This window comes from Andrographis paniculata, unplaced genomic scaffold (genome assembly GCF_009805555.1).
Source record: "Andrographis paniculata isolate CXL003 unplaced genomic scaffold, ASM980555v1 Contig80END, whole genome shotgun sequence".
Taxonomy (NCBI): domain Eukaryota; kingdom Viridiplantae; phylum Streptophyta; class Magnoliopsida; order Lamiales; family Acanthaceae; genus Andrographis; species Andrographis paniculata.
In genome coordinates this window covers 767245-779216 of record NW_026137618.1, presented here as the reverse complement: position 1 = coordinate 779216, position 11972 = coordinate 767245, and the positions used below count along the sequence as shown (strand labels likewise).

The window sequence follows — 11972 nt, the reverse complement described above, 5'->3', positions numbered from 1 at the left end:
AGAACACGTGGCCGCCTCGCCTCCCTTTTTCTCCGGCAGAAATGTCTTCTGCTCGGACTTTTAGTGTACCGCCCAACATAGCCAAATTGACAAAACTCTTTATGGAAATCATTTGAAAAAACATTGCAGTTTTGGTACTGAAAAACCAATGGGAGGAGGCGCCACTTATGCTGAAAAGGAGAAAACACAGGGAAGAACAATCCCAACGAGGAATTGCCCAAGGGCAACAAGGAGAAATATTCTTCCAAGGAGATTTTGAGTTCATCCCCGTCAATCCCATCATTCTTAGCCGACGTTTACTTTTGTTATCAGTTTACTTTTTTAGTTTAGGAGTACTTTTTTCGTTTAGGAGTGAAATAAACAACTTGATATGGATATGTAGATTGACTTTATTTTGATTTTATATTACTTCTTGGTTCCTTTATGTGATTTATAATTTTAATGTTTAATAATATTTTATTTGGTTGGGCATTGTGGCCAGATATTTCAATTAGATTAAAGATTAATTGCTAAATTAAATTAGAAGTCCGTAATTACATTTTAATTTGGTTCAAGTAGCCACCAGTGGTAGACACCATTATGAAATCAGAGAATCAATTCTAAACAATTCCGCATAGATAATTGTTAAATTGAATTAGACTCTTCTAGTTTGCAAGAAGGTTTGGCTGGTAAATTCGTTGTTGCATAACTAGTGTTTTAGTTTAATTATGAAACAATTGACGGCATACTTAGACTCTCGAGAAATTAAGAAAGAGTTGGTTATTAGGCGTGTGTTGATAACTATAACTAATTGACAACATTCTAGCCATGCAATAAATATTTCTCTAAGCGACGAATCATAGTATAGTAAATAGGGTCGTCTCCACAGGGATCGGTTGATTTATTTCTTTTGTTCACTATGATCAAATTAAAAATTGTGTATTCTGTAAACAATAAATAGACATTTTTTTGGAGAAATTTTTAAAAACGATTTTTACTATTTATAAAGTAATTTTCTAAAAAATATTAAATCAAATTTTGTTCAATTAAATTTAAATTTAAAAATATTTAAAAATTATTCTTTTAATTATTATATTAATATAGAAATTAATATATATATATATGATTTTGCCCCAAGCCTAAAAAAAGGTCAGGAACGCCAGCTGCCAGGGATCTGATTCCACAAGGTGTCTGGGGCTGGCCATCTACTGCCGTTTGCCAATGGAATGGCACATACAATCATACAATCACTTGTAGCTTGACAAAGTGAATGCTTTGTGACAAAACTATGATGCATCGAAACCTACATTGTTGTGTCTTTATTTTGATCATCATTTCCATTTATTTGTCACTTTTGACGGTGACGCCCTCTTAACCTTAATTGACTGGTCGTGATTCCGATGTTGTCACTTTGAAGAAATTAATGTATTTTTATAGTACTTTGTTTATTTAATTTGAGAGTAAAAAATGTAAAAACAAAATTAAGAGCAAGAGAAAGAAAGATTGAAACTCTACTATTATCAGCAATCTCAATACAACCATAGCCAAACCACAAAACAATAGATGATTTCAAAATAAAAAATAAAAAACTTTTTCCAACATATCATAAGTCTGTCTTTCAACTTTGATCTTCAAATTGACACTCCCTCTTTACGAATATTAAAAATAAAAAATAAAAATAAAAACCATTCATCACAGTTAGAAGAATAAGGATCCCCTAAAATCCACAAGGCAGCATATTGATTAAAATTACGCAACATGTCTCCGGTGCCACCTGGAAAGCAATTAGCTTTGCCTCGACTGCTCCGAACCCTGCAAGTGAAGTGAATTAAATTAGAATTTACAAGATGCAAATAATCAGATTTTTCCTACACTATCAACAATTCGATTCCAATTTCTCTTGTTAATAAATAGCAAAGTTGTATTAAATCATTACAATTTCCATAGATGCATGAAAAAAATTTGCGATTTTTTCTTGTATTCAATCATTATAATTCCATAAATAGTTATGCAGTATATATCCACTTTAATTTGTTAAGCCTTTTTCCATTTTGACATATGTCCGCGTGTTAGCTATGTTTTCGGTGTTTGATAGTAAAGCAAAAAATGAAATGCAACAAAGATGAAGCCACAGGAGCCAAAGATATGGCTGATCAGGTTGGCTTTGGAGGCTCAAAGTCTCTTTCATGGACTTGATGGCTTGAGTCAGTTCACGGAGATCATCAACATACACATTCCTGGTTACAGATGTTGGATTTTTTGGTCCAATATTTATCCACACACCAAAACACTAACACACCTATTTTTGCAGCCCAAGTAAATCTTTGCATTGGCCCATGATACAAGCCCGTGACCCGCTCTCATGACCCATGCCTCATTTCTCTTTCCTTGACCTGCGATAGCCCGACCTGGTTCTAGGATCCGCGTCTTTTTTATTAGACACGATCACAACTGTCCGATCTAGGTTTTGCATCTGAGCCATCCATTATGTTTTGACCTATGTACATATAATGAGAGAAAGAGAGGGCGCCGCTCTCATTCCATATCTCTCAAACTTTCTATCACTAACCTCTCTCTCCATCTCTCTCACCCGGGTCCCTTTCCGGCGACTTTGTCCGGAGTTCCCTCGGCGGTGCCTTTCTCCCATTTTGTGGAGTTTCTTGGTAGGCTACTCCTTTTGTTCCTATTTAGCTTGTTTTGATCTGTGGGGGTTCTTTCTTATGTGTGTCGTAGGTTGTGGGCCAGTTTTCTTGTGTTCGTTGCGATTTTGGTATATTTTTCTGTTTCGAGTGGTTTTGGGGCTAAGCCTACAAACGAAGCCATATTTCAAGTTTTTATCTAGATCTGTTGGTATTTTGATCAATAATATCATCGATCCTTTTATTTTTACCATAACAACCACAAAATAATTAAATAAGAATCCGGATTATTATGGCATATTGGAGGTTGATCCAGTGGCGGATGAGGATACATTGAAGACACAACCAGAGAATGACCCTCTCCGTTCGCCCACATAAAAAAAAATCAGTAGGGGCAGACGGAGCCTTTCAAATATGGTCACCGGCCTGGAGTGTACTATCCAATAAAGAGAGAAGAAATGCATATAATCTGAAGATAAAGAGACTGCCTCAGAATCAAAGTGGTAGTGCTGCATCAAGTCAGTGCCGCCAATGCCGATTGGCAGCCAGGCAAGACACATTTTGAGTATTTAAATAAATATTTGGAGTAACCTCGGTGCAAGAAGCCTATCCAGGGAATGGAGATTTCTGCTCCAAATTTAAAAGCTCCCGGCTCACACTATTGGAGCGTCTTCCATAAAACTGAGGATCTATCAACATTCTTGAGTCGTTTAAGAAGTGTAGGACAATGTGATGAATAAATCGGATTATCGCAATAGGACTTTTTTTATTAATTAGCTAAAGATTAAGTTACTTAAAATTGTGGGAATCATCACATTTGTATAACTACTGCGACTATAGCTCTTATATCGACTTTGTTTGCGCCAGTAAATAGGGGTAAAAATATGCGTGTATTTTGGATATATAATACAATTTCAAATTTCAGTTTCAAATTTTCTACTAGCATGACTTCTTCTTCTGCTTTTTTGTTTTTTTATCCCACACGCCACTTAGAGCTCAAGTGAGGACTCCGGTGGCTTGCACCACTTGTGACAAAAGTGTTGTGCCCAGCTCCCCAACTAAGCAATTAAAATAATTGAATCCCTACCTATTCCAAACAAAAAATAAATAAATAAATTCTACTTAATTCAACCAATTTAAAACAAATTACAATCCATCAATTCAAATAAATTATATTTTGTGTTTGTTTACTTATTAAATATCAATTATTACAATTAGAAAAATGTATTGTAATTAATCGCGATTTAAAAAAAAATTATTAAAAAATGCAAAAAATGTAGTAATGCAGTAGAAAAACATAAAGTGCAAATAGAAGAAGAATAATGCAAGAAGAACTTTGTTTGAATGAATATTATTGATGCCTTCTTGATGAACTTTTTATTCTTTCCAAAATTCTCTCCACAAAAGTCTCACCTTTCATCTCTATGTGGATTTTCCTCTTAAATATCTACTCATTCCTTTATTTTCTCCCCAAAAATTTCATCTTCTACTTCTACAAAATATCTCTACTCATTACTCCTCCACTTTCTTTATCCATGCGGCATCCCTTTGAATTAGTTATATCTTCCAATTTATAGCCCTTAAATTTAGTACTTTGTCTGCTTAATTGCACATCTCAAGATATGGGGCGACATTATGCCTATAATTCCTCCTTTCAATAGCTAATTTTTCGATGAAGTTTGACTTCATATTAACTCGAGTTCGGTGGGAGCCGCATGGAGTTGGGAAGGACCATGCTTCTTGGACTGGATCCATTTTCTCTTGATTGCATTGGACCAAATTTATATGGGGTGTTTTGGTAGGGATATAAATGCCCCCAACAAAAATATTTGGGCAAAGTTTATCTTGCAACTCGAATATTTTTGTTTTCAAAACCCAAATAAATAGCTCGGCATCCGCTCAAATGGATGCCCACTTAAGCACCTGCTTTTGGATCCTTGCGCCATTTTAAGGCTAATTTTTTCCTTCACCTTGAACCCACCTATAGTACCTTTGATCCTTTTCTAGGCGCCAATCAATGGACGCCTGAAGAATGCACTATAGTTCCAATCTTTGCAACTTTAGGGCCTTCTGGGAGGACGGCCTTCCATATCATATTACTTTCCTAGAATGTTTGAGTTCATACGTGTTTTTAGAAACCAAACTTGGCCTTCTCTTTAACGTTTGGCACTAGTTCTGAATTAAAGCACCACGGAGGATATTTATGGAGCCTGATATGACAGCTTCCTAGGTAGGCGGTGCACCGCCAGGCTTCTTGACAGTCCCGGCATCTCATGATCATCTTACGCAAAACAATCTCTAAACTCCGGGGTCAAGATGACCATTTTCTCCTACTTTTCCGCACTCATCAAAGCACTGATCCGCATTATCTAAGGAGCAACTTCATCCCCCAAATTGACATTGTTCATCAGATCTTGCACCTCAAATGGTGGCATAGCTCGTCGGATCGGGGAGTAAATCTCATCTTCACCTTGATCCAAAAGAGGCGGTTGTGGAGGAGCCCTTGCCTGCTCACCAGAAAGGTAAGCGGCATGAGTTCCGGCTTGCATTAATGGACAACGAGACCTACCTGCTCTTTCCTCCATATCTTGCAATAGCAGGTCGTCATTCATGATCACCTGATCAGCTATTGTGCCGCATGTCGGCCTCAAATTCTCAAGGAAAAACTATGATCATATTTAATTTGAATCCGCCCTAGTAATGTTGGGCTTGTTCAAGGTCCCGATCAACCGATACTATGTCCAAACTTTCTTATGATACTATGTTGCAATCAAGTGCTCCAATTATCGGCTCATCCTCCGAAATATGGGCCATTTCGGAGATTGCAGGAGGTTGTTGGTTGGTAGGACATTCACCCTTTGGCAGAGGACACTTCGGCCTCCATTCCTTCCGGCCCAAAGCTGAGCAAATCTTCCCAGTCCGATTTCGGCCTTACTGATGCTACTATTTCTTGATCATCCGGCTGCTGCCCCCTATCTGACTTTCTTGATAGAGGCTGGTAGCTCGGCATTGTTGCCGCAACCTTCTTTTTGAGACCTGGAGGGAAGCCTCAACCTCCGCTCCGTTGGGTTCACGGCCCAGCTTCCATCATCCGGAGCTTTCTTGGGATGGCATGTCAATTGTGGTGTGATTACCATTTGATGAAAGCCTGAATTCAAGGAATTATTGAGGAGATGGAAGGAATTAGATACTTGGGCAAAGGAATAGCTTTAGGGTTTATTCTGGTCAAAAGGAGACTGTTGAAATTACAGACAGCTTATTTATAGTGACTTGATAATGGGTAAACTCCAGTAATAACTCAACAAATTTAACTACTTATGCTAATAATGGTAAGTTAGCTCCTAAACTTTTGCAACACGTGATCTCCTGTTGTAGACTTTAACTGACTTGGTCTTCATCTACATAGTCAGGATTATTAATCCAACAAACTCCCCCTTGATCCTGACATGGCTCGAGTTTACGTACGCCCATTAGATGTTTCTTTGTTGCCAATTGTATTCCTGGTAGACTCTTGGTTAGAGCATCGGCACACTGTTCATCTGTCCGAACAAACTCCACTTCAATTAGCTTTTGCTCGACACATTCTCGGATGAAATGAAATTTAGTGTCAATGTTCTTGCTTCGCCCATGGAAAACAGGATTTTTTCATCAGAGCAATGGCTGATTTGTTGTCAACGAGCAATTTTACTGGCTTGAGTTCTTGTTTCGTCAATTCTCCCAATAAACTCCTTAGCCATAATGCCTGGCAAGCTGCTGATGTTGTTGCTATAAACTCAGCTTCACATGATGATAGGGCTACTGTCTTCTGCTTCTGTGATTTCCACGTCACAAGAGAGTTTTGATGTAAAACGCCATCCCTCCAGTACTTTTCCTTGTATTTGGGTCTCCTGCCATGTCACTATCTGAATATCCGATGATGATTTCTCCAACTCCATCTTTCTGATAGATCAATCCATGTTGAATTGTTCCCTTTAAATATCTCAGGATTTGCTTCACAGCCTTTTGGTGCATAGTTGTAGGTCTCTCCATGAACCTGCTTGCAGTTCCTACTCAGTATGATAAATCTGGACGGGTGTGTAGTAAGTACCTTAGACATCCAACTACTCGTCGGTATTCGGTTGGATCCACCAGCTCTCCATCTGGGTCTTTATGAATATATGCCTTTGGCTCCATCGGCACTTTAGTTGCGTTGCATTTTGTCATACCAAATTGAGTCAACACCTTCTTGGCGTATGCTGATTGCTTGAGAGTTATTTGTCCTTCTTCTTGTGCCACTTCTATCCCGAGATAGAATGTGAGAAGTCCAAGGTCGCTCATCTCAAACTCAGACATCATCTATCTTTTAAACATTTTGATCTCCTGCGGGCTCTTTCCGGTGACAATCAAATCATCGACGTATACACCAATGATGATACCTGATTGTCCCTGTCCTCTGGTATAGACGGCTTGTTCTTGCGCACATTTGGCAAAGCCGAGCTTCTTAAGGCTTCTGTCTAATCTGATATTCCAAGCTCTTGGTACTTGTCGAAGCCCATATAACGCCTTGTGTAGCCTGTAGACTTTATGTTCTTTATTCCTCACTTTGAACCCTTTTGGTTGCATCACGTACACCTCCTCCTCAAGATCGCCGTTCAGTAAGGCTGACTTTACATCAAGACGATGTACCTGCCAACCAGATTAGCCGATATGGCAAGGATTACGTGTAACATGTCCAGTCTGGCTACAGGTGAGAAGACTTCCTCGAAATCCACGCCATATCGTTGTACATATCCCTTTGCAACGAGCCTTACTTTGTGCTTAACCACTTCACCATCTGAATTTCGTTTTAACTTGTAAACCCATTTCAGTCCTATGGGTTTGTGTCCTGGTGGTAAGTCGACGAGACTCCATGTTGTATTCTTCTCGATTGACTTGATTTCATCCTCCATTGCCTTCTCCCAGGCGGCTTGTCCGGCAGCTTCGCCGTAGTGAGATGGTTCCTCCATGTCAGAGAGTAGTAAATATTCATCATTTTCTTCCTGAAGCTCCACTTTTCGAGCATCTCGTATTACTGAATCAATTTTCTGAAGCGCAGGGCTCTGTCGTCAGTACTGGTGGAGCGTTCTCCTGATGATGGTGATATAGGCACAACTGGAGTAACAGGTTCGGGTACGGATGGTCCTAGCTTTAGCATGCTCTGTACTGTGGGACTTGCTGGATCTTCCTCCGAGGGTCTTTCTGGTACTTGATCTGACTGAGGTCTCCAGATTTGGCATCCTTCGACAGTAAGAGGTTGGCTTCCATTGATTTATGTGTCTGCATCCCAACTCTATGCAACGTTCTCTTCAAACTTGACATCCCTTTTTATATGAATCTTCTTTTGGTGAGGATTGAAAAGGCGATGTGCCTTGCAGCCCTCTTCGGCACCAAGATACACCATTGTCTGACTGCGATCATCGAGTTTCTTCTGATGGGGTGTCGTAATCTTTGCGTGAGCAGTACAACCAAATACTCTGAGATGAGCGGGGTTTGGCTTCCTTCCGCACCACATCTCAAATGGTGTACTATCGTCTAGTGCTTTTGTCAGTAGCCGGTTTAGGATGTACACTACATGTCTTACGGCCTCCCCCCAAAGCTCGTTCGGGACATGCATAGTTTTGAGGAGAGATCTCGCCATCGCCATTACTGTCCGGTTTATGCGCTCTACTACTCCATTCTGTTGTGGCGAGTAGGGAGCGGTTAGATGTCTCTGAAATCCTTTTGTTTCACAGAACATGGTGAACTTTGTTGATAAGAATTCACCGCCACGATCGGTCCTCATTGTTTTGACTCGGTACCCGCTGGCAGTCTCCACTTGCTGTATGAACTTTTTGAATATGCTACACGCCTGGCCCTTTGAACTGATCACAAAACTCCACATCCACCAAGAATAATCATCAACAATTAACATCAAGTATTTGTTACCGGATGATGTCGAGGGAGTGATTGGTCCACAGAGATCGGCGTGTAATAGTTTGAGTGGGTTCTTTGCTCGGTACTGCGTCTATGTTGGGAATGGCTGTCGTGGTTGCTTAGCGATAAGGCATCCTTGACATAGCTGGTTCGGACGTGTGATCAGTGGTACTCCAATTGCCATTTTCTTTTCTGTCAGCTTTCTCAAGGCCTCGAAGTTGACATGTCCGAGCCGAGCGTGCCACAGCCATCCATGATCTGAAGTGTTAGCCATCAAGCATACTGGGTTGCAGGAGGTGATCGTAGCCTTGTACAGTCAGTTAGAATGGCATCTCACCTTCATGATCAGGATTCCACTCGAGTCGTATATCCATAGGTGCTCCCCTTCTATCACCAATTTATTTCCTGTTTCGGCCAGCTAACCACAACTAATGATATTATTACGCAAATCAGGGTTATAATATACCTCATCGAGGAGTCTGCTTGCCGCCCTTCAACTGGAATAATACAGATCCTTTTCCTTTAATCTGGACCTTGGATCTATCCCCAAATTTCACTTCTCCTTGTACCGACTCATCCAGGTCACGGAAGTGTCTTCGCTCTCCGGTCATGTGATTACTTGCTCCATTGTCGAAGTACCAAATGTCACCACCGGGTCCATCTTCGCCCTTGGTTCGCGTCTGTTTGTTCCTTGCTCAATAGAGCTCAGTTCTCTCTTTCTGCCGCTGCTGACAGCAGGAGTGCCGGCTCATTTTCCTCTGTGCACGTTAGGTTGGCTTCTACCTTTCGTTGTTTACTCCAACACTCTGATGCATAGTGCCCCACCTTGTTGCAGTTGTAGCACCTTATATGGCTCTTGTCACGGCCTTCTCCGCCAGAGCCTCTTGTGTTCTCCCTGCGTGAAGTTTCGGTGTGCTCACCTCTGTCACGACCTCTCCCGCGACCGCGTCCACCCCGGCCGCGATTGCCGCTTACTTCACTGAGGTTCCTTTCCTTGCCACCTTGGTACTGTTGTCCTTTCCAATCTGTCTGGGCAAGAAGTAGCTGACTGCCGTTGTTTCCGCTAGGTGCTGTCTGGCGTATTCGCTCCTCGAACATTTTAAGACGTCCAACGGCTTCTTCGAAAGGCATCGTGGTGAGATCACAGAATTGTTCGATTCTTGCGATGACTGGGTAATACTTAGTAGGCACAGTGTCAAACAATTTCTTTACCATCTCTGCGTCGTTCGTAGCTCCCAAGCTGGTATACTTTGCCGACATGCCACTCAGCTTTCCTGCATACTCCTCCAATGTCTCCCCTTCACTCATCCGCAACCCATCAAATTCGCTTTTCAACGTCTGCAGTCGCGCTGCCTTAACACGATCAGCTCCTATGAACCTCGTCTTGAGGCTGTCCCAAACCTCCTTGGCCATCTTTTTCTGAGCAACCTGCAGCAGAAGATCTTCCGAAAGGGCTTGGAGAAGAAGTGCTCTCGCTGCTTTGTCCTTCTTTCCCTCCACAGCCGCTCCTTCTTCTGGTTCGATGGCCTCCCATACTCCTTGGGCTTCCATTATAGCCTCCACCTTGATCGCCCACGTGGTATAAAATTTGTCGATGTCCATTGCGGATAGACGAATGACACCCCGCCGTTGTCTTTTACTGCCGCTTCATGTCTAAGGATCGACATCGGATTAAGGCGGAGATATTTTGGCATACAAACCTTACTCTGATACCAGGTGAAAGCCTGAATTCAAGGAATAATTGAGGAGATGGAAGGAATTAGATACTGTGGGCAAAGGAATAGCTTTATTCTGCTCAAAATGAGACTGTAATTCATGAATGAAATTACAGACATGTTATATACAGTGACTTGATAATGGGTAAACTCCAATAATAACTCAACAAATTTAACTACTTATGCTAATAATGGTAAGTTAGCTCCTAAACTTTTGCAACACGTGATCCTCCTGTTGTAGACTTTAACTGACTTGGTCTTCATCTACATAGTCAGGATTATTAATCCAACATTTAATCCACTAAGGTCACTTACCAGACCTCTCCGCCCTTCTCAAAACTTACTTTCGCAATCCTGTTGGTAGGGGAAAGTCTCTCCCAAATTGAGCTCCTTCTCGGAGGTTTAATCGACCTTTGAAACCTCTCAAACACTATTTTTAAGATCCTGATCCCGACCTTAAAGGCGTTGTCGGGCTTACTCCGACAGTGTTTATTGGTGTGGGGAATGCATCGGTATCAACCATCATTTCAGGTTTATCGGGCAGCCGGAGGTGACCTTACTTTATGGCCTTCTATGCTATATTTTTTAACACGATACAATTTTTGACTTCATGCCCATAAATTTTATGCCTATTTCAGTACGAGTTCCCATTCAGCTCCTCATTCGCTGTCATTTTGTATCCTTCCTTTAGACGTAGCTGATTGTCCTTTAGCAAATACTAAAAAAATCTGCTCCATCTTAGTGATGAAAAAAGAGAATGACACCCTTATATTCACCTCTTTCACCGGGGTGGGTTAAGACCCAGGCAAGTGTAGGCCTTCCCTGGGAGATCTCAGCTTATCATGTCCACGAGTTTAGTCAAAGCGCCACGTTTTGGCAGCTCAATTATGGGCATAAACATAATGGTTCCAGCTCTCAAATTAGACCAAATATTTATAAGCTAAGTTGGCCTGGCCAATTGAGTAATTTATGTTTGATATCTTCACCTATATAATTTCTTACAAAAAATTATAGTAAAGTAATGGGCCATATATTAGTTTTAGACCAAAATAATCCCTGGCCAAACGTAAGATGGTTTTCAAGAAACGAGTCCGAATAAAGCCCATAGTAAATCTTAGGATCTAACCCAAATGTTAATTTGTTATATTGGCCCATGTTAAAGTGTGTTAGACCAACCTGTCTTGGACAACTTGAAGAAGAAGGATCATATGCTGAAATTTTAATTTCAGCATACGTGCTGAATTGCTTAAAATCTAATTACTCTAATTTATATAATTAAATAATGTAATTAATATAATTATATATAATATATTATAAGGTTCACCATGGGTGCTGAATTAAAAAATTCAGCACCCAATCATGCCGCAACTTGAATTTTATCCAATATAAAACTCATTTCTTCTTTTTATTTATTTTATTTTTAAATTTATACTGTAATAACTTTTATTTTATTAGTTATAATTATAAGTCCGTCATAAAATAACTTATTTATTTAAGTTTCAATATAACTAAAATTTTAGTTTTTGAAAGTTTGTTTTACCTCCATTTTCAACACTATTTACGTTGGCAATATAACTAAAATTTAACAAATCAAAACACACACAGAAAAAAAAAATTGAAAATTAAGTAAATTACCCTAAATTTGTGTAAATCAATTATGGTATTAAAATGAAGTACTATTATATACCTGAATTTTCAGACAATCAAT

At 40.1% G+C, this 11972-nt stretch overlaps 1 protein-coding gene and 1 long non-coding RNA gene across 2 annotated transcripts; one reads left to right on the top strand and one right to left on the bottom strand.

Moving 5' to 3' along the window:
* The first annotated feature begins 2522 nt into the window (after positions 1-2522).
* On the top strand, positions 2523-3560 carry LOC127240932 (uncharacterized). Its single transcript, XR_007836415.1, has 2 exons — positions 2523-2642; positions 2925-3560. It is a non-coding gene; the product is annotated as an uncharacterized LOC127240932 (long non-coding RNA).
* Positions 3561-9254: 5694 nt separating this feature from the next.
* On the bottom strand, positions 9255-10151 carry LOC127240890 (uncharacterized). Its single transcript, XM_051259741.1, has one exon. It carries the CDS (start codon positions 10149-10151, stop codon positions 9255-9257), a length of 897 nt encoding a protein of 298 aa, XP_051115698.1.
* Positions 10152-11972: the final 1821 nt, after the last annotated feature.

Coding starts and splice junctions, on each gene's coding strand:
- LOC127240890 (XM_051259741.1), bottom strand. CDS start 10,151: ATGGACATCGACAAATTTTATACCACGTGGGCGATCAAGGTGGAGGCT.